Here is a 23,349-nt window from a genome sequence, read left to right as displayed (position 1 = left end):
GAAAACGTTTTTTTTATGAGATGCACATATACACCTCTGGTACAATGGCAAGTGTAATCATTATTAACCATGTTACACAATCAATTGCTAAACAACAATCAACGGGAATTGTGTCTAAACATTTTGTTCATATTACTTTTTTCGACAGAAGAGCCGCTAACTTTTTTGCTGGGACAAAGGACGTCCAAGGAAAACGGGACAGGCAGCAAAGAGGGCGGTGCTTGTATACGGGACTGTTGAAGTTGACTGACTAAAGTGAACGACCGTAGAACTACAGTCGCGGCTTGTATGTCGTCGGAAAAAGCCAGATATATTTTTTATTTAACGAGAACGTACGATTCAGAGAATCATGATTCTGAAATTTATATTCGCGACTTTGACCAGATTATCTTTTATCATTTTATCACTCATCGCAGTGTGGCGAGTGAAACACGTTAAAGATAATAACTTTTTTTGGTTTCTGTCCTTTCTTTGCCTGCCTCTGGTTGTGGAAATGATAATAACTTTAAAAAGAAGAAAGGGACAAGACTACAAGTGGTGAGCTGAATTGTGTTGTTTGGTTTATTTTGCAGAAAGGCAGGAATTGATCTGCGCTACGTCAGCAGCAGAAACTAATTGTAGCAGAATCCGTTCTCTAGCATTTGAAGCAAATTGTAACCTGATTTTGGGAGGAAGTGGTCTTTCCCACAGAACAATGCATTTGCGTAAATAAAATATACGAGAGCAACGTATTTGATTATCGACATTTAATCACCACTGCTTAACAATTCTCCGTTTCCTGTAAAAGTACAGGTAGCTGAAAACTTCACGGCAAACTGCGTGGTCAGATTTATCTATTGTCCGTGAAACCACGAGCACCCTCCAAATTCCTGGACATGGTGTCTATACTGATTCTACCTGATACTCACCGTTCTCGTGTGTACATCTGATCCAGGTTCTCGCCGGCCATCCTGCTGTTCCTCATCACCATTATACCGTCCATCTGGATACTGCAACTGCACCATCAGCAAGACAAAAAGCCCGACCACCAGGTACACGTACGTGAAATGGAAAAACAAACTTGCACTGTAGTTTTCATGGTGAAATTTGGTATGAAGTGAATTTGCAGGTGATGAATTCTCTTGTGAGAGGGTATTTTAATAAATATGAATCATTTCTAGTTAAAAAAAAACTTTCTGTAGTGTGTTTAAATCAGTTTCTATTTTAGTAGCCTACTGTTATTTGCTTCGTAAATAACTTTATCCTTCATCCTGTACATTTAGTGCAACTTGAGAGAATATAGAATTTGCTGGAACGTTTACTTATACTGCAGGGGATTCACAAGAGGTCTGAACCTTCCACCTTCGGATGCTGAACCCAATTAACTCACAGCTACAATCATCTCTATTTCTAGTGCGCGAAGTTGGATTCATGGGCGAATATAATAAAAATTATTTCTTTGAATGAAACCACTCCAAGTCACATACTGAAGGTAAACTGCATGTAATTTCATCTTATTATTAATATTACTGTTCCTTTCTTCTTCCAATCCTCACAAAATGCATATTTTGTACATCTGTTGTTCATTTGAAAAATTCCAAATGTGAGGGATTAATTTGGTCGACTGTGATAATCACGCATTCATTTTTGCACAGTAGTATAGTTTTGTTGTGACTTCAGGCATTGCATCATTATTTTGTAACTTTTCTTGAAGACCTTCTGCAATCAGAATCATCATATCATATTAGTCGTATTGCAAATAGAGAGCCTTAGAAAATAAACATAATTACAGGAGTCTGTTTTATTTAGCTAAGATTTTAAATGAGTTTTTTTTTTTTTAATCCCGAAAGCAACTGAGTTCTTATACTACCCAGTACAAAATGATTTACTGTAGCTTTGGTCTTGTAGACAAGATGCCGATTAACTTTCTAACCAATTAGTGGTGTGTCTGTTTAGTGGACTGCCAATCAGAAGTGAACTTGCAGTACCAGAAGACAGACGGCCAACTCTCCTGTTTAGGAATGACATACTTTACTCCAAATGGAATCGTTATTATTCTGTGTAAACATATTAAAATATTTGGTGTTAAAATAAACTCTTACAGAGTACATATGGACCCAACTGGACTCATATTTGCTCTGGTAGAGTTGAATTAACACTGGACATTTTACTGTGAATTTGGAAAACCATATTGCTTCGAATGCAAGAAAAATGATCGCACAAGGTCTTTAAGTGTCAAAAATACGGTTTTGCGCAAAGTACACATTGTTCACACTGCGGTTTGATTGAGCTGCAGAAGCCTTGAGCGTCTTACAGGATCAGCTCCAGCAAGAGATGGGCAAGCGCTTAAGAATCAGAGAGAACCAAAAGTGACCATTCAAAATGACGTTCTGTTGCCAACTGAACTATTTGGGATTTGTCGCACGAAAGAGAACACAAGCTGTTCTTAATGGAAGTACATTAACGTACAGTGCATAGCAGTATTATCAGTGTTACATGAAGTCACACAGAGTACATTTATATGGCATTCAGGTGTTTTGCAGAGATTCTTATCCAGAGCAACTTAAACAGTTAACATTTTCTTACTGAAGTAATTCAGGTTGTGTGTCTTGCTCGAGGGTACAAAGACGGTGCCCCCACCTGGGAACTGAGTTTCTCTACGTCACAGGCCCAGATCCCAGATCCCAAACCATTGTTCTATATGACCAGCCCCTTTAACTCAGACAGATGAAATCTGATCCTCCCTGGACTCAGATAAACTCTGAGTTCAATGAGCGATCTGCATACGGTGCAGCTGCTACTCATTTTGGGGTGGAATTTCCCACTTTATAAACCTCCCTCCTGGGGTCTTTAGTTTGCGTGTCATTATTTGTTGAAGCCGCAACACCAGTGCAGATGCTGGTCTCTGCCAGCGAACGGACACGTACTTAATTAGTTGATGTGAGAGCTCTTAAATGAGTCTTTCAGACGATGTGCTGTTGCATCGACTTTGAGCATTAGCCTAGAGAATTTAAAGTAAATCCATTCTTTGGCTCACACAAAGTATGAGGACATTCAGCCAGCATAATGGGTAACATCTTGCGCAAATGCAGCGATATACGACTGAGAACTGTACTGGTGATGGCCACTGAGCTCCATGTTTGCTTCTCTCTCAGAGGCTGGTGTCGATTAATGCTTGCTCAATACGTTTAGTCACTCGACTAGTATTCTTGTTGGAACCAAAAACTAGCGAAACAGATGTGAAACGTGCAAACACAATTTATGAAACACAGCCCTGCTTTTTACAACAGAAATTCTGTTCAGCAGTGCTGTGTAGGGAAAAATTACAGGCTATGTTTGTGCAAAAGCTCAATGCGCGTGGATCTGACGCCTGTGCTCTTTTCCCCTCTGACCCCTGAAGCGAGCCGATGATCTGCTGTCTTCTGTGTGTCCCGACGACTGGATTCTGGGGCTGCACCAAGCCCTGCTCATCCTGCTCATCCTGGGGAAGTGGGTGCTGCCACTAGGGGGCGGCGTCACCAGGGACGAGCTCTCCCAGCTTCTGCTCATCTTCGTCGGCCTGGCCGCGGACATCCTGGAGTTCACCAATGAGACCCTCTCGGACGTCAAGTGAGTTCCTGTTCAGAAAAGACAAACGGCGCATGTTTTACCTTCATTTCACCAATGCAAAGCAGTGAAGAACTCAATTCACATTTGTAGTATTCCCCTCTGAACCTAAAAATCAGATTTTTATCCCCCTCCTGACCTCTCATTATCACCCTACCTCAGCCGCTGCTAATATTTATTTTCCTGTTCCTGCCATTATTATTACTATTACTACTAGAGGACTTGTCATTGATAAGATTGTAAGTGTGAGAAAGAAAAAAAATTACATCAAAGTAATAATAGGACAAGTAAAAAATCAGCACACAATAACGGAACATAATTTCATTGCAGGTAAACACAACACAATATTTATGTCAAATAACTCCTGAAGGGCCTTTACGTCAGGTAACTGCCACAGATAAATTGTGTGGGCCTGTCCTTTTGGAATCCATGTTGAATATCATGCTAATGCACAAGGCTTCTGGGTGGCTAATCCTGTAAAGACACTGTTCTTGTGCTTGGATAGACCCCACAGTTTGGCATCAAAACCCCTCAGTCAGATAGGTTCTGTGCATAATTACTCTCTAGCGACCCCCACTGGTCGATAAGGTGCCAGCGGTCCACTGACTAAAGCACTTTCCCCCGACTCACGTCTGTGTGAACTTGGTTTGTGCGGGCAGCGGTGTGAAAAGAAGCAGCTGGCGTCACGCTTTTTGGCGGAAAATGCTTTATCTAGACTCACCCGCGTTGCCTTTGGAGAGTACGGCGTGAACGCAGCTGTACGTGGCTGGGCATTCCAAAGTGGGGAGAAAAATTGGGGGAAGACATCAAAAAAAGAAAAAAAAAGAAAAAAGAGCGCTAAACCACAGGTGTTTTCATTTGATGTTTCAGGCTGACACGGTCAGTTGCATAAACATGGAGGGAAAAAAAGAGGAATTAGCAGCAATGCATGGTGGGGTGTACTGCAAGTCAACTGCATTAACCTTGACTAACCCCTTCCCTTACTTTTGCTTCTCACAGCGAGAAGAGCCTGCAGCTGGTGTACGTCATTCTAGCAGTCTGGACATGGAGCATGCTGCAGTTCCCTTTACATCTGGCTGGTAAGACGCCATTTCACTTAATTTATCAAAATCTTTATTTGATCTGATTAACTTGATAACTTATTAGTTACTTTTAGCTGCGCTAGGAGAGCCATAGTTACTTGTAGTTACAGAGGCTTATATCACTGGGACTGGTTAATTATTATTTTTTTATTTCAGCAAACTGCAGATTATGTGTGTTATACAAAGTGTAACTCTGTACAGCTCTTACATGTATAGTTTATTCTTTAACATGAGAAGAATATAATGTTAAATAACTACATAAAATCAGTCTTAAATATCTGAGGACCTCATGACTTTCTTGTCCCGAAGCATATCATGCTCTTATTTGATATGATACTGTTGAAGTTTATTTTATTAGAACTGTATGGTTTATAACTTGATGTAGTTCGGTTAAGCTGATGTGGAAATGAGATTTTAACGCTTGTCTGTGTGTTTTCCTCAGTGGTGACCTCCAGGCAAGAGGGGTCCCCTAAAGCTGGCAGTGACTCCCTGCTTTCGAGGCGCAGCACGGACATGTGGAGCATCGTGGAGAGCCTCTTCATCCAGGACGGGCCCTTCCTGGTGGTCCGGCTCACAGTCCTCATGCACTACAAGATATTCCATCAAATGCTGGTGTTCTTCGCCATCAAGAATTTCCTGGTAGTGATACTGAATTTATATTGGCTGTGTATCATCTGCCAGGATAGCAGGAAAACTCAGAAACATAATACCAGCATTCCCTGCAACACTGAAGAAGTTTGATAGGACTACAACTTCCAGATGTAATACCAGCATTCCCTGCAACACTGAAGAAGTTTGATAGGACTACAACTCCCAGATGTAACACCAGCATACCCTGCAACACTGATGAAGCTTCATTGGACTACAGCTCCCAGATGTAATACCAGCACAACTGGCAGCACTGATGAAGATTGATCTCACAAAATAATGACTCAAATGAAACTGCTCAACCACAATTCAGGCTTTACATTTGCATCTGTGCATTAATCAGTTGCTCTTATCCAAAGCAGCTTATACAAATAATTTGTGCAGCTAGATGTTTTCTTGCTTCAGTTCTAGTTAAAGGCCTTACTTAAGGGCGCAAGCTGTACCCAGCTGGGAATCCCAAGAAACCAAAGAAACCAGATTAGGTGCAGTCTCTTTAACTGATCAACTTATTATGCCAGAGTAACAACCAAATAAAAAAAATAAAATTAAATAAACAGTACACCCAGGAAAAGGGTTGAGGGTCCTTGTGGTTGATAATGATAAGTCATTTTTTTGGTTATCAATTTTTCAATATTGTTTATTTTTTCAGTTATTGGAAAGAACGTTGATGATGAACTGAAATCAAATGTGAAAATCTGTTTCTCTGTGTAACTATGGTGTTATTCTCCCATTTACAATGACAGGAACTGAATATCTTGCACTGACATTTTCTGTGTATACCTTTGGTGAGAAGATCTTTTTAAATGACCAATACATTAGTTAACCAAGGTAGATATGATCTGTAGATTTCAGTCATTTTTTTGTGCATAACACAGGTAGCGCACACTCAAGCTAACCATCTCTGATTGCTCATTTTCAACATGAACATACTCTTGCATTCTCTTGGGGTATTGAGCATGTGTGTGTGTGTGTGTATGTGTGCATGCATGTGAGAGAATGTGTGCGTGTATTATTTCTGAAATAACAGTAATAAAGTATATTAAATTTAGTTGTTATGCATACAGATTTGATTAAATGTTGTACAAAATATACAGCACTGAAATTATGATAACAGGAATAACAGAAATTCATAATGTGGCTGTTTGCATGCAATTCAAACTCTTTCCACATGGAGGCACTTTAAGTCTGTTTTTGGCATTTAATGCTAAGCCTTTATCTGGGCTAAACCATAAACCTCATTACAAAAAATGATATCAGGTGATGACAAGTCTATATATTTAATACATTGACAAAAATGAATAAATAAATAATTATAAGTGATGTGGCATAGTGGGGTTAATCCTCTTACTGCTGGGATGGTTCAAGCATTCCGAAGTCCTGAAGCCCAAAAAGATGCAATGGGCCTACACTCCCAAAAAAAAAGTGTGTTTAAAACAACACATCGCTCGTCATTATTCAACACAGTTAAGGACAACACATTTTGCTTTGCTTTCAACACTGTCTGTGTTTAAAGATCTCCCTGTGTAACACATAGATGATATGTATATCACACAAAAGTAATAACTTTGACACAAAATGCGTTGAAAGTAACACAAAAGCAGCAACACAAAAAGTGTGCTGGATAGTAACACATTCTTTCTGAGAGTCTAGTGGTCTTGACGGGGGGGGGGGGGCCAGGGGGGTGGGGGGGAACTGGAACGCTTTGTCTGAAGGTTCTGAAAGGTGAACTGGTACATATATAATCATACAGACTCGCTTGGCATCACACATCTTAGAGTTCACTAGACACAACTGAGGCCAAGCCATGGTTACCCCCTCTTGACAGGCCAGCAGGAGACTGTATCTCTTGATTTGACACTGTTGTCGTACTAATCCTTTTGGGGGTTCCCAGAGTCTGTTCTTGGGGTGCTGGTCACCACATTACATTACATTTATTTAGCAGATGCTTTTATCCAAAGTGACGTACAAAAGTACATATCATGGTCACTGGACAACTACAAAAGACAGGTTCAATAATGTACAATACTCATTTTGTACAGCTATTTATAGGCAAGAGCACAGTTCAGTTCACGCAGTTAACATTATTCTGACCTAACTCATGCCAAGCCAAACTAGGGAGAAGAACAAGCTAGAATATTAGGACAAATACAAATTACAAAAAGTGCTGGAATGGAGGTACATGTAACATGAGTGTCATGAAAGGGGATTTTAAGTGAAATGATTCACAGAGTGATGGCAGTTAGTCCAGGTGTAGTCTGAAGAGATGCGTCTTCAGACCATGGCGGAAGATGGGTAGTGAGGGAGAGGTCTGAAGAGGGACAGGGACTCGACTTGGCGTCACACACAGGTTGCTGCTGCAGAGCTTCCACTAAGACACAGCGACTGAGGCCGAGTATGTTGCCATGGGTTACCACCCTCATTAGACAGTTGGCTCAGCAGGGAGACTGTATCTCTGTGCATTTGGACCAGCATCGAAGAACTGCGGTCAGACTCTGGAAATCGGGTGGGGGTGTGGTTCAGCAGTGAGGGGCTAGTTTGGGACTCTGTTGAGGGTCCAGCACAGGTGGAGGTGCAGGGAGCACCCCAGCCAGGGTTAAGCTGACGTGGGTCAGCGCTCAGGGTCCTGTGAGTCGTTGATGAATTTTTCGATTTGAAAGTTAAATTTACTCTCCTGAATGTGGAAGTATTTTGTCAGATCGGGTGCAAGACCCACACTTTTTTGCAAAGATTTTGTAGATTATATGAATTCTCCAATGAGTCATTAAAAAGAGGACTCATTCCATCAGCCCAACTAGGTGATAGAATTATAAAGTTTTATTGAAAAAAAGTATATTTCAAAGTTAAACTTACTTTCATCATGATTTATAGTTTTGACATTCGTCAAGCACTTAAAGTCGTGACTGAACCGTTATCCCCAAACCCCATCCACCCATTATCGATAGACCTCAGTTGATTTAAAAAAAAAAAAAAAAAAAAAAAAAAAACCTGGTTTCTCAGAAAATCGAAACCAAAACTTCAGTTCCGCTTTCTTAACATATAGCGGGCAGATTGGTGTACCGTTGTGGCTGTTGAAGCAGGCTGATTTTAACGACACACTGTCGCCCCAGTTTTACGCAGATCTAAAATACCACAAACCTAATTTTAACGCAGGATCTTGAACGCAGGATCCTGAATCAGATAATTATGATTCTAAAATATATATCCGCGATTGTAACTAGAGTTTCTTTCATAATTCTATCGCTCATCGCAATATGGCGAGTGACAAAAGTTAAAAATGATGACCTTTTTTGGTTTCTGATACTTCTCAATGTGCCTGTCGTTGTGGAAATGATTATAAGTTTGAAAAGAAAGGGGAAAGACTTCAGGGGGTGAGTCTAACGTATTTTATATTGATGCTTTAGAAAGGCTTTAGAAAGTACACCGTACATCATATTCTGCCCTGCGCCCGGAATGACCAGATACTGTAGTTCAAGGCAGAATCTCTCGCAAGTGAAACAAATTAAGCCGGACATGTCTTTTACCGCTCAAAATAAATGTGCCAAAAAAGCTATAAACTCACGCTGAACAGCTCTTATTTGTCGGTCGACATTTACTCCTTCTGTTTCCCACATCTGTTTGCTAATCTAGTAGGTTATCAGCGAACAAAAGTTCGGTTAACCATCTGGTCACTGCATGTTCAAAAGTGTGTCAACCTGCAAGGGATCTTGCGGTAAAAGCACGAACACCCTCAAAATGGCAGGACTGTGCCTATAGGGATATCCAGAGTAATTAAATCTGCAAGCACTCGTGTGTACATCTGATCCAGGTTCTCGCCGGCCATCCTGCTATTCATCTTCACCATTGTACCGTCCATCTGGATACTGGAACTGCATCATCAGGAAAACAGAAATAACGAACCCCAGGTACACGTATTTTTTAAAAGAAATAAGTAACTTTCTACGTAGTTTCTTTGTGTAATTTTTTTTGTTTAGTTTCGTTTCTTTGTAATACTTTTCTTCAGATGCTTAATTTTCTTAAGAAAAAACAACTCACTATGTAGAGAAACGGTAAAATAAGAGCATGGAGTATGTTGATATATTATACATTATATATTAAACATTTTCAAGTTTTGTTCTGGCTGTAGTATAATTAAGTCAGGTTGTATTGTTGCTATGGGCTATTTGTTTGGTAGATCTATCCTTTCCTCAGAGCAACTTGTGCAGAATTTGCTGGAACGTTAATTTTATAGCAGGACACTTAGTGAAAGAGTGCCACGGGCAACAGTACAACCATAAGAGAGCTGAACCCTCAAGCTTCTGGCTTCTGAGCCAAGTTCACTCACCATTAAAATAATTTCTATTCGCAGTGCATGAAATTTCACTCATGGGAGGATGTCAAGAATATGATTAATTCCAACGGAAGCCACCACAACCAGGTAAAAAATGTGTTCAGTAATGTTCACTGTTTTGTGGCCATCTTGTCTTTTTTTTGTGGTTTCTTTTTTTGTCTTTGGGAATGCACCTAAAATTCCAGCACAGGCCTATGTGTGGTGACTGCCGTCTCGTCTGTCTTGAGCAATGCGACAAGCTCTAAAAGTGGGAGTCGAGGCGGGCTGTGAGCCTGTCGCTTCAGGCATCCGTACGATTACCATTTTCCTTACGTGATGAAAATATTGTCACAGATTATGCATTGTGACATTAAGTTTTCCATTCTAAGTCAAGATTTTTTGTTGCAGTGGCCCTCCGAACCTTACTGGTTTACAGTAAGTGCGCTACAGTACGTGTGCTGTGTTCCAACCAGTGAAACAAAGCCATTTTTGTACCAACTAAAAAAGAAAGGATATGTAATATGAAAGGAGTCACGCCCATCCGTTCGCAGTGCAAGCAACGACACGTCTCTTTTGGGGTGCGATACAGTCGGCCATTTTATGAATCCTTAAAAATGTGCAAGGATTTGGCATTCCTCGATATCCTCCAGTGTCTGACTGAAGGGACGGGCATCTGACTGAGTTCTTGCATTTCATCATTATTTGCTCATGCTCTGTTTTCAAACCGCTTCTCTTTCAACTTTGGGTGTGGCTGCTAGGACCTCTTGTGTAATTTGTGTTGCTCTAGGTGTCACGTCAGATAGAGCAGATGTCTGCATTTCCTGTTTTGCCAGCAGCTTTGACTGTTAAATCTGCAGGCAATTTTTTGGGCACCCTTTTTCAGCCGAGTGGTGAAGGGGCCAAAAATGAGCAGGTCTCTCTTATGCTGCTGATGTTTTTCACAGGTTTTGAGAGATACAAAATCGTAAAATCCCCACTTAAGTCCGAGTCCACAACAGCCCATAGAAACCAGGCTTCCCATTGAAATCTATTAGAAAAGTGTCCACCCTCCTTTACAGTAGCTGCTACTGTGTAACTCAAACAGGCAAGACAATCTGTAAAACCTCAGGATTAAAACCTTATGTTCCCTTCTTGAACTTAAAACTAGTGATGTTAGATTCAGAAGTGATGTATCAAAACAGCTTTGACATTTTCAAGCAGGAGTGAATCAAGTAGTGGAGACAGGGGTTGGTTGGCACAGGGGCTGGTTGGCACACAGCTATTTTCTGGTCCTGTGATTGCCACAGACTCAAATGTCACATCAAAGTGGTTGTTTTCTTGAACTGCAGTTATGTATTGTGTCAAAACAGTAGTCTCCAACCCTGGTCCTAGAGAGCTACAGGGTCTGCTGGTTTTCATAGTGACTCTGCACTTCATGAATCAATTAGAGCAGTTGATTACACAGTTAACTCAACTCACCTGGTGTCTTGGGTCTCAATTGGGTGCTGATTAATGTGAAAACAAAAACCAGCAGACGCTGTAGCTCTCTAGGACCAGGGTTGGAGACCACTGTGTTAAAACATCTGGAAAATTCACTACTCTGTGACAAACATTTCAGTTTTGTAGTAGCAAAAGTAAAATAAATGCCCTTCACACTAAATGTATCAGAAAACTGTGTTAGATTGAAATATTGGAAATGTATTACTTCCAGTTAGCAGAAATAAGAATCAGTTACATTTTTACATGAGATTTGAATGTCTGTGAGTTAGCTGGGTAGCATCATATCAAAGATGGGTCCCACTGTGGGAGGGTTCAGTTGACACACTGATGTCTGAAGTCAAAAATGACTGCTACGTGAATGTTCCTTTTCGTCCCAAAATTGACAAGCAGAAACAGCTCTCAAAAAAGAAAGAAAAAAAGCACTTTCAACATCCATATCCCACCTTATATGGTACAATAAAACCATAAAGAGGAGTTGCAAAAAAAAAAAAAATTATATTGAAATGTCTGGGAATGTGTATGGCAAGTGAAAGTTCACTGTAGAATGGAACTATTTCAACCTTATTGAGCAAAACAAGGTCCAATGCCCCCAACAACTGCCATATTGCAATTGCGCTACTTCGGTGTTAAGGTACCGGAGGTCTGTACACAAAATGGCAGAATACCGCTCCTAGTGCTGCTGTAGGACCTCAACATTTTCAGTAGGCATTGTGGGTAAAGCAGTGTAAACTATTACAAAGCACCTAATTTCAGCATATTCTTAATAGGTTACTATTCTGCAATTCCCTTAATTGCTGATAAAGCAAAACTTTTTTTGCTGCATCAAATATTCAGTGACTCACGAGACACTATCTGCCATCCCTACTTAAAATGGAACTCAAGTTCACAAAGTAAGGATTTGTAAAATCAACCAAAAAGGTAGTTATCAAAAAAGCAAACAAACCCAGAAACCAGTTCCATAAGCTCACGCACCAGCCATGTTATACACCAGCCTGTTTTTCAGAGCTCAAGAGCCACGCCCTTATATAGGCCCTTAACTAGGCAGTTAGCTGCAGCTGCGTGATTGGCATTTGGCTGCAGCTGTGTGATTGGCAGTTAGCCGCGGCTGTGTGATCGTCAGTTAGTCACACTGTGTCTGAGGGAGGCTGGCACTGTGCTGAAGAGGCAGTGTCGCTTATCCAGTATGTAACCAGCCTATGCAGGGTTGGTTATTTTGACAAATATTTAAATCAATGTGTCAGTTGTAACCACATGGAGATACTGTTACCTTTTACAATTTCAATAATATAAGAAAAAGGTGGAAAAAATTATTTTGGTGTCTATGACTGTGTGTGTGTCTGTGTGTGCGTGCGTGTGTGTGTGTGAATCTGTGTGTGTGCATGAGTCTATGTGTGCGTGTGTGTGTGTGTGCATGCGTGTGTGCGTGTGTGCAAGAGTGAAGACTTTAAAATAAACATGAAATTTTCTGAAGTCTCACCAGATAACTGTCTGTCTCGTCTGAAGAGTGGCGGCAGAGTGGTGTCTTCTGTGTGTCCCGATGACTGGATTCTGGGGCTGCACCAAGCCCTGCTCATCCTGCTGATCCTGGGGAAGTGGGTGCTGCCACTAGGGGGCGGCATCACCAGGGACGAGCTCTCCCAGCTTCTGCTCATCTTCGTCGGCACAGCAGCGGACATCCTGGAGTTCAGCACCGAGACGCTCTCGGACGTCAAGTGAGTCACTTCCTCTGCAGAAAGAGAGGAACTCACATTTTAGCCTAATTTAACCTGGGCAGAGAAATCTTCCTCTCTTAAATGTCACAGTGGGATATTCCTGTGCCGTGCACCTCAGCTGGTGCCGCACTGCTTGCACAGTAGCCAAGTGTTCAAGACTCACATACTCCACCCATCACTGAGGTCTAGAAAAGCACTGGAGTACGGCAGGGTGTGAGGTGTAGTGTACAACAGAAGCAGATGTGTGCCACGCCTGGCGCCCACCCTGTGTTTTTTCACCTTTTATTTCCTATATTCATTTGAGTAGGTAATCTATGGACGTTATTCTTGGAAGCCAGCGATCACCTTTAATTGCTTAACCGTGGTCAGCTGGGATCATGCTTTTTAAAAAGGCTGCGAGTTCTACCAGCGGGAGCTCTCCCTTCTCATTTCCACCAGCTTGCCTTTTTGACTCACCTGCATAGTAGCTTGCTAGCTTGTCAATTTGCCAACTCACTGCACTGCACATTCTGGCATTCCCAGCCAGTTCTTTGTTGGTAACTTTCTGTTTTTGCGTAATAAATTCTTGTTATTCCTTCACTCGGTTGTCGCGTGATTTCATGTGTCGGACCTACGATCCGGTTCGTCACATGTGTCACTGAGGTCTAGCCAAAGTCATAGAGCAAGGCAGGAAGTGAAGTACGGCAGGGTGTGAGGTAAAGCAGGATGTGAGCTATGGCAGGGTGTGAGGTATTGTGCAATAGAAGCAGATGTGTGGGGGTGTAGCCCTAGAGTCTTCATCACTTTATGTAAGGTGCCCCCTCTTATTCTTATAATATAGAAGCATAGGTATATTATTTTTGTTTGTAATATTTATATAATAAACATAATATTACATTTTTACATTACAGGCATTTAGCAGACGCTCTTATCCAGAGCGACTTACACAACTTTTTACATAGCATTTTACATTGTATCCATTTATACAGCTGGATATATACTGAAGCAATGCAGGTTAAGTACCTTGCTCAAGGGTACAACGGCAGTGTCCTTACCCGGGAATCGAACCTGCGACCTTTCGGTTACAAGCACAGTTCCTTACCCACTGTGCCACACTCCGTCCTCCGATAATATTCTCATCATAATTGTCATTATTGTGCCATTTCACAATAAGTGAAAGTCTTCACAGGACTAATTAAAACAAAGTAAGAAAATAGACGTTACATCAAGGCAATAATGATACAAGTGGAAAACCATCGGGCAAGACCAGTGCACAGTTCCCATCACAAGAAAACGAAAAACAAAAACTCCTGAAGGGCCCTCCTGCAGCCACTCTTACAGTGGGAATGCAGCAATGCAGGCTAAGTACCCTTGCTCAAGGGTACAACGGCAGTGTCTTAGCCAGGAATCGAACCTGTAACCTTCCGGTTACAGGGCCAGTTCCTTACCCATTACACTACACTGTCGCCCTCCCCGTCTGCCTGCTGTCCTGTTGAATAGAACGCTGAACCTCAGCCGCCTTCGTTTGACGTGTCACGCGTCACATGGGCGCAGCGTGACGCGGTTTAACCAAGAGCGCCATGACCCTGACTGACCCCCCTCTGCTGCTTGCGCCCCTCGCAGGGAGAACAGCCCTGAGCTGGTGTACATCATCCTCGCAGTCTGGTCATGGAGCATGCTGCAGTTCCCTCCTCACCTGGCAGGTGAGTCTGACATTCCATGTGTCAAAAATCGATTTCATCTGCCCTTCTTCTACTTCTTCTGCTTCTTCCTTCGTCTCTTCCCTTGTAAGTTCTCAGTGCTGGTTATTAATGCATTAATGAAAATATACTTATACTGTTTAAACTCACGTGTTCCTCATTACACGTGTTTTAAATTCAGTTATTCATCTTTACAGCCTTCAAAAATGTTATGTAATTTCTAAACACTAGGAGAGTCAACCATATTCATATCTTCACAGAATGTCAAATATAGACATATCTTATGGAGATAAACATAGATAACTCATATCTTCACTAGGAGAGTCAAATATATTGAGAAAATAAATTATTTGTAGTGTGCGTTTTTGTTTTAAGTCAGTGTTCTAGAACTCATTGCTTCCAATCACCAGCAGTGATTGTTACATCATCGCTAGAATGTTCAGTTTAGAACACTCTGACGGGCTGTTTGTGACCTCGCGGAGGGTTTGAACTCCGGTGTGTGCGTGTGCTCCTCAGTGGTGAGCCCAGATGAGGACGCTGGGGACGCCAGCGACTCGCTGCTCTCCAGGCGCAGCACGGACATTTGGGTCATCATGGAGAGCCTCTTCATCCAGGACGGGCCCTTCCTCGTGGTGCGGCTCCTGGTCCTCATCCACTACCAGCTCTTCCACCTGATGCTCCTCTTCTTCACCTTCAAGAACTTCCTGGTGGTCATACTGAATTTGTACCGGCTGGCTGTTATATGCTACGATTACAGGAAGGGATCCAAAAATTATAGTTATTAGCTTGGTCCCACACTCTCCATCGCAAATTAAATTTGAAACCCATACCACAGATCAGACTTTCAAATGAAAGTAACTTATTAAGGCTCCTCCCTGTTTCCCTCACAGTATAGACCTGATACCTACTTTCATGAACAAGGTTGACCAATTAAAAATAAAAAAGGTGAAATCATCTAAATGATTTCTGCATGATAAATAATTCTAAGTGATAATGATGTTTCTTGAGTCCTTGTAGATGCAACAATTTGCAAAAGTTTTGAGTAGAAAAAAAAAGATTGTTAGTTGAATCAACTCATTTTTAATGATTCTTTAGGTTGGTATGTCAATGAATATCAACATGAATATTTAAGTGGATTCAAGATAAAAGACAAATCATCCGAAAATGTGCTGTAAATCGACAATTCCTGGGGATAGCCACACTGAAAAAATGAACTTATACCAGGGACACTCAAATCTGCTCCCCAAGGTCAGTAGTACTACTGGTTTTTTCTCTTCTGTGTGATATTGCATTATAGGCATTTAGCAGACGCTCTTATCCAGAGTGACGTGCACAACCTTTTGCACAGCATTTACATTGCATCCATTTGTACAGCTGGATGTATACTGAAGCAATGCAGGTTAAGTAGTGCCTAGCTCAAGGGTACAACGGCAGTGTCCTACTCGAGAACCAAACCCAGTATAATGGGTAAGGCCAGTTCCTCCTCCCTGGGGGGCATGTTTGACTAACCCCAGCTTACACACACATTTATCCAAGCTTTTGGGATCTGCTTCGGTGGTTTTTTTTTTGTTTTGTTGTGATACTGTGTTAACCACCCAAACCTCATACTTGCCTAATCGTCCAAGTACTTGAAAGAGTTTGAATAACACTGTATACGTACGTGTGTAACTGAAGTGGAAGTTTTATTTCCCTGGAGTGGTGTCACACGCTGTACATTCAGCTGCTGCACGAGCAGTGTGTTGAGTCGTGACGCACATATTTTGCCAGATGGGGGCGCTCTATACTGCTTAGTAGTGAATGTTTTTATATGTGAAATCCTGCACTGCTGACCGCAAAGAGGATTGTTTCTATGTAAGTGTCGAATGGGCGTAAGATTCTTATTTTGTCTATGGGCTGATGCAACGCTGTAACTGTTGCTATTGCCGTTGCCACTGCAGTAATACTGTAATGGGTGTTAAAATGTCATTTAATACCCTGTGGATCTAACAGCTTTGCTAAAATCTCTAACATCTCTGCTGTTGTGCTTTACCGCTTTGTAATTTTACATACTGAATATATTCTGCTCGAGTAAATCACTAAGTAAGCAACTGTTAGCATTTTTAGGGTGATAAACATTTTTTTGTGCTGTGCTGTTAATATGACAGTTTGTTGCTTTACAATAAAACTATGGAAATGTCTAATTCTGTCTTGTAAATTATATTTCATTTCTGCTGATGAACGACTGTACAGAGGCTAAACCCTCTGGTTGTGAGACGGCTTGGTTGAAGGCAGTGGTTCTCAAGCCTTTGAACGATATGAACCATACGTTCCAGCCAGAATGTCATTTGGACCATTGGACACCCCTGATTTAGATGGATTATTAGGCTGGTTTAAGAATGGTTCTCTCATTTCATTGAGGAACTGAATAAAAATGTCAGCATACGGAGGTTTGCATGTGCGCCTGGCCTTTTGTGTTCGTAGGACATTATCTTTCTGCCCTGCGTCTCACCTGCAGACTGCAGCCTGTTGAAGGAGCACCCGGTGATTATTTTTATTTGGGCAGTGCTCAGATTCATAGGAAGAAAGATGTCAGGCTTCGCACCAGAACAGCAGATCAGTTTGCAAGACAAACCTGGAAGAAGAGAATAATCTGCAGGAGGTGGCTGTCACTAGGGGCTTTTTTTTTTTTTTGAAAGAGGAGAAAATAATCGCTGGGAAGATAGTTAAACTAGCTTTTAAAAAAAAAATCAAGGCTCCCTGGTGTAATTGTTAGAGCAGAAGTGTCTGCATATACAGGCTGTCAGAACTCTCCTTTCTAATCACTGTACCTGTATTCAGAGGCTTTCTGAATGCCAGTGTTTGTATCGATTCAACTGCCTCGACCATAACAGAACTTAAATTTGATTCACAGGTTCTCCTCAGACACCCTATCGCAGAGCCACCTGCAGCACCAGTTCCAGCACAAAACCCCTAACAGCTGCATTCTTCGAACTTTGAGGGAAAAGGTCATTAAAAAAAATCTATTAATATGGCTTTGCACAGGTGTTAATTGAACCATACAGAGAGAACACGCCTGTGTGCTGCAGGTTAGCCAATGGAACAGACCGTGCTAATTGCACATTTCCCTTATTGGGACTATCGTAGTTTCACATTGCTCTTGCGCATTGTCGCCCCCTGCTGGTGGTATATCTGTGCTCATTGAGAATCTGGCCTTAGTTTTTTTTTTTTTTTTTTTGCTTCTTCCTCTCTTTGAGCTCCGTAATGCAAATTGATGCAATAACAGTGAAATTGAACTGACCTGAAATTTGGACAAGAACTGACTGGCGACCTGTTATAAATGGTAGACCTGTGCCTTACTGTGACATGGGGCTTTGACAAAATTCAGGTCACAGGATGTGGACATGTTTGCAATGAACCATTCTTACTTCATAATGCCACAGTGACTCACGGAATACTCACTGGTTACACATTTAGGCCACTTTTGTTTTAGAGACTTTGATACAAGGTAGAATGCAGTTTTTTTTCCATCTGGAATTCTCTGCAAAATACTGCTTTTTTTCCTTCTACAGAGCAATTACGTGATGATGGAGGGGTTTGAACCAACTTAGACAGCTGCAGGGTTTAAACAATTAGAGCATACTTTACAGAGAGCTGGATGAAAACTTGGATGTACAAGGTTTTTCATGAATATTGAACACTAAAGATTTGTAAGGCGAGTACCCACTTGGCATTGCTGTACATTGCACAGTATGTTTGATTTAATGACTTCTGAGTCCTCGGGACAGTGTTATCTACGGCTTTATTAAACCTTGATTCTCTGGTGTATTAAAACTTGAATTTCCCTGCCTATGAATCGCAGATGAATTCATCCAAGTTCATCCATGAAATTATGGTAATTAGAGAGGTGCCCTTATTAAAGTAACCCTCGTTTGAGAACAAATTCTTTTCCCCGTTATTTTATACTTGGACGAGTGAAGAATAGCCCGCACTGTGTGAATGTTAACTGTGAGAAATTGCTATTGATCGCTTATGTTCTGGGTGTGTAATGGCTGGAGTACAATAACCCTCGAGGGACACTTGACAAGCCTCCGCTTCTCTCTGGAGAAGATGCCGTGTGATGCGCTACTACTGCAGTTTTTTTGTTTTGTGTAGTCAACTGTGAAAACATGTGAGAAAACAAACCTCTCCTACCATTCAGCTCCTCACCGCAACACAACTTCTGAATTGTTAGGGTTGAGAGCGGGACTCACAAACTGCCAAAGTTTCCTGTGGAACTCCAAACTCATCAGGCTTCGCTCTGGAACTCCTGAAACGTCAAGGCGTGCTGTACATCTCCTGTGCTGCCATGCCCCTGAGGAGAAAGGGATTTGAGTGAAAGAAGAGGAGAGAAAACGGAACGGAGGAGGATGACTGGTGTGGGAGGGATACAAGTTGATAAAAAGAGTAGTTTCTGTAGCGCTGAAACTTTCACATTCACTCTCAACACACAGGCATGCATACACATACACACATTGTCACGCCCACTCTGTGCAATCACACAGATGCACACAGTCACACAATCTATCACACACCTTCACAAAAGCCACCCTTCCTCTGGCCAACATGCATGTGCACTCACACACACAAGTCCACTGGGAATACACTGCACATCTGCACAGAGACAAATACCTCTTTTAAAATTCTTGTTATAAAAATTCCCTACGCAGATTTGTGAGTGTGTGTGTGTGCGTGTGCTAGCACAGAGGGTAAAAGTTTTAATTTCATTCCAAAGAACCTCTTGAAATTTGGGGCATGCTTTATAATGAATGAGAACCACAAACTCTTCCCACAGAAATAGATCAAAGAAAGAGTGAGCAGGCAGTGTCAGAAATATAGCAGGATCACTGAGAAATTAATCCAGAGCCCTTCACGACAGAGCCGCCCAATTAAAGAGACAGCGCTCATATCTCAGTGCGTTGCATCTTTTCATTGCCTAGTGAATATGTGGAGTGCATTAACCACTGATTCTGCTCGTTTAAAGAAAAAAAAAAACTTCAACCTAAAATCCATATTAATGTGACAGTAAATAGATCTGTTCACTGATAATATATTTCTCTCCACTGAAATATAAGCAGGTAGATATGGTTGTTGGATACGGGAGAAGACATCAGTGTATTGTTCCTCGTTTATAAATGCAATACACTGTGATTGAACGCAATACTGTGTGACACCTTTCTGGGATAGTCACTGTATCCTGTGGTGAAGGAGCAAGATAAACTCAAGCGAAAGGGTTGGTAGTTAACTTTTTAGTGGCCCCTTTCAGGAAACCAGACAAAAATTCACAATACGAGAGCAGAACACAACTGGCGATGCGCGCAATGTGAAATAATAAAAAGGAACCAGAAGGGCACAACAAAGCACTCCTGTAGCAGCCAACCAACAAAACCGCTCTCCTCTTAGGGGCGGGAGCAGGGCCTTTTATGGAGTGATTTGGCAAAGGGCAACAGCTGTCCCGTCCGGTCGTGGGGCCAGCGCTGTCCATGGTCCTGCAGCACTCCTACAGCTGATACCCTGGCTGTGAGTGGGGCTGGTGCTGTCCATGGTCCTGCAGCTCTTCCAGGTTCACTGAAACACCTGAGGTGCTGAAGGGACAAACCAACAGAAGGGAGGAGGGAGGGGGGAGGGGCAGGAGCCTATCCCAACGTGCATTGGGTGAGAGGCAGGAATACATCCTGGACAGGTCACCAATCACTCATACCAACAGCTAATTTAGAGACTCCAGTGAGCCTAACCTAGATGTCTTTGGAGTGTGGAAGGAAACCAGAGTACCCAGAGGAAACCCACGAGAACTCCATTCGAACTCGGGACCTTACTGTGATAGTCCTACCCCACTGCACCACCACACCGCCCGCCTCTACACGTGTCCACATAATTATCCCTTACAGCCCCCCTGGGCTGCCACTGCCAAGTAGAACATAGCACTTGGTTGGCCTACCTGGTTAGTTAAAGGGGGGAAAAAGATCATTGTTCTCCGCAGAAAAAACAAAATGATTGGTCCAAATACATGTGTCCATGAGAGCATTTTATAGAGCTGCCATTTTGTTTTTTTTTTGTTTGCCTTGCTTTCCCGTCACTAGGGAAACCCACAACCTCAGTCACACTGAATATCAGCCCCACGTCAGATCGTGTCACAGCTCGGGCACTCAAAAAATATTCTCATTTGGTCTCCGGTTCCTTCCAGTTGAGGCCAGAACGTAAATCACTAGAAATGAAAACGACATCGGTCATGGATTACATCCCGTTTTGGAAAAAAAACACAAGAGTACAGCGCTGACTAAGATCAAGACAGAGAAGGAATTCATCTGTCAGCACCACCAGCTGTCAATCGCCTCCTTCAAAGACTTTCAACCCTCCTGTGAGGGAGGGAGTAACAGTGATTTTCAACCTTTCAAGCTTCCTGGCTCCTTCCATTGTATAAGCTTTTCAGATTATTTGCTTAGCAGACTGGAAGCAAATGAGAAGGCATTGGCCTTGTCAATCAGTCCTGTTAGAAGAGGAGGATCTCAAATGCTCAAGAATGTCTTCTGAAAGGGAGAAGTTTGAGGTCATTTTTCCAATTGATGCAATAAGAAGAAAGCAGGCCTTTATTTTGTAATGTGCAGCATGTAAACTTGAACTAAATTAGTTACGTAAGATCTGGACATATTTCTTGGATATTTGGTTTGACATGTGGTCTACCCATGCACATATTCCTTTCCAATGTCAATTTTAGATTCAGGAGCCAAAATCTAAAACTTCATAATCAAGTTTATATACTCATTTTCTGTATCATTTAAAAAGCTTGCTTATACATTATAAAACATGCAAAATGCACAAAGCAGGAAGTGAAAAGCACATCATAAGGTCACGTAAGGTAAGAAAAATGAGAATTTGAGTAATGAGCAAGAGCAGCATTCTAACTAATGAGGGCAAAATTGGCCTTTTGGGAAGAATTCCTACTTTAAAATTCAGTTTGTGTGACATGGTTTGCACTGATTTTGCTGAAAAGTAAAGTATAGCTATATGAATTATTGTACATTAATAATAAATTGAACTACAGTGAGACATTGCGGTTAAAGATCAAGGCCTATTACAAAGATTTAAAGCACAATTCCAGTGTGGCATCAATCAATAATGTGTGAGAAACTATGCAAAATACCCCATTAAAATAAAATAAAAATAAGATCTTCTGAGGGAATTAGTAATGAATCCTTTTAGATCAAACAGATGCTTGCAATTGTATAAGACAGTCATATCTGTGACAAACTCTCGGAGCAAACTCTAGCTAATGCAGTTCCTAAGTAGATATGTCTTTCTTTGGACCAAACCATTCTAAATAATTCAAGATGCCTGAAAGCTCCTATTGCAAAGAAATTCCAAAGAAACAGGTAACAATGCTCCATTACTTCTCATGTCGTTATCATAATTGTACTTAAACAGAACCAAAAGGTAAGTGACTAGAACCACAGTGTGTGGAGAGTCAAATGCAAACAAATAGTGGCTAGATTAAACAGAAACCCAAACATAACTTAACACTCACATTCCCTAAAGTGATTACTTAACACTCATGGGATTCCATTATCAAAGTAACTAATTTCAGTAGAGCCATTCCACACCCAATGAAAACATGTGAAGAATTTTAACAGAGACGGGAATTTCAGTTCTTGAATTTGAGCTGCGCAAATTCAACCAGTCTCCAGCTGAATTTATAAATTTCAGCACTGGACAGATTGTCCTGTTAGTAAGATACTTTCAAATGGCCACTTGGCTGCCTTTTGAAGAAAATCTATAAAGCCAAATAGGAAAAAGTGAACAAGATCTGCGCTGTCTCTCTAATCTCTGGGGTGGATTAGTCCAAATCTCAGGGACAGCTAAGCTATCAAACAAACAAACCTTCAAGCACAACCGCAAGAATGAATTTCAACCGGATTTATGTGGGTTTGGTTTGTTTTTTTAATAACACTAAGATAAAGGGTATTTGAACACACACAATAACAAAACGGACATCTGATGCGTACGAGCATTCATAACCTGTACAGTTTCCACACACGGTCGGCTCTGTATCCTCAGTGCACAGCGTTACACACAGGGCACCTGTCGCTCAGCACAGTAATATCCAAACAGGCTGAGATAAGGCTGTTTCACAGACAGAAAAGAATACAGAGTAAATGTATAGGCCCGTATACATTTACTCTGTATTAAAGGCCCGTTTTAGCAAGGCCTGTTTTAGGCCCGTTTCAGCAAGAGCTGTTCCCACAGCCATAAGAGTTCTGAACAAGCAACCTCCGCTCAAGTGACAGGAAACCCAGTCTGGGGTGTGTAGAACGTTAAGTCATGCCTTTGTCTCCGTTGTGTGACCCCCTGTAAGTAAGTGTTCTTTAAATCCTGTATTTTTTTTTTTCTGTACGTCTTACCTGTTGTGTTATGTAAGCACCTAATGTGAAAAAGAATTTCCTCCTTGAGGACGAGATAAACAATCTATCTATAGTCTAGGTATAACCAACCCCCTAAAGCCGGGAAGGTGGAGACGTGGGGCTCCAACAGAAACGCCAAGTCAAGCCGCTGATTTTTAGTGCGCTTACGCCCCCTTGTTCCACTCTCCGGCGTGACTAATATTATTTTGACAGGGTTCCACGGTTACCTTTTCCTTCTCTCTCAAACTGTAAACAAGAGGCACGTTTTTTTGCGGTAACCACAGGCACCGTAGCGGCATATTGGACAAATCGGCGAGAAGCCAGCGAGGCGAGAGGAAGTGGGGCTCTGGCGCCTTCCTGAAGCTTTAAAGCTGAGGACCCGCTCCGACCCTGCCTGATGGTCCTTTTCTCACCTGTGTCACGGTTGCGGGCCTGCAGGTGGTTCCA

The 23,349-nt window shown here is 41.8% G+C and overlaps 2 protein-coding genes across 2 annotated transcripts; both read left to right on the top strand.

The window, feature by feature from the left end:
* The first annotated feature begins 208 nt into the window (after positions 1-208).
* Positions 209-6,363, top strand: LOC135244945 (transmembrane protein 26-like). Its single transcript, XM_064317638.1, has 6 exons — positions 209-537; positions 935-1,031; positions 1,394-1,471; positions 3,380-3,588; positions 4,585-4,664; positions 5,110-6,363. The coding sequence occupies exons 1-6, from the start codon at positions 350-352 to the stop codon at positions 5,406-5,408; spliced, it is 951 nt and encodes a 316-aa protein (XP_064173708.1). The 5' UTR covers positions 209-349; the 3' UTR covers positions 5,409-6,363.
* A 1,973-nt stretch (positions 6,364-8,336) lies between these two features.
* On the top strand, positions 8,337-16,671 carry LOC135244864 (transmembrane protein 26-like). The gene is made up of 6 exons (XM_064317503.1): positions 8,337-8,683; positions 9,121-9,217; positions 9,661-9,729; positions 12,604-12,812; positions 14,415-14,494; positions 15,008-16,671. Exons 1-6 carry the CDS (start codon positions 8,499-8,501, stop codon positions 15,274-15,276), a joined length of 909 nt encoding a protein of 302 aa, XP_064173573.1. The 5' UTR covers positions 8,337-8,498; the 3' UTR covers positions 15,277-16,671.
* The last annotated feature ends 6,678 nt before the right edge of the window (positions 16,672-23,349 follow it).

Source organism: Anguilla rostrata, chromosome 18 (genome assembly GCF_018555375.3).
Source record: "Anguilla rostrata isolate EN2019 chromosome 18, ASM1855537v3, whole genome shotgun sequence".
NCBI classification, from domain to species: Eukaryota; Metazoa; Chordata; class Actinopteri; order Anguilliformes; family Anguillidae; genus Anguilla; species Anguilla rostrata.
Note: the sequence above shows the minus strand (reverse complement) of the source record. Positions and strands in the feature narration are given on the sequence as shown.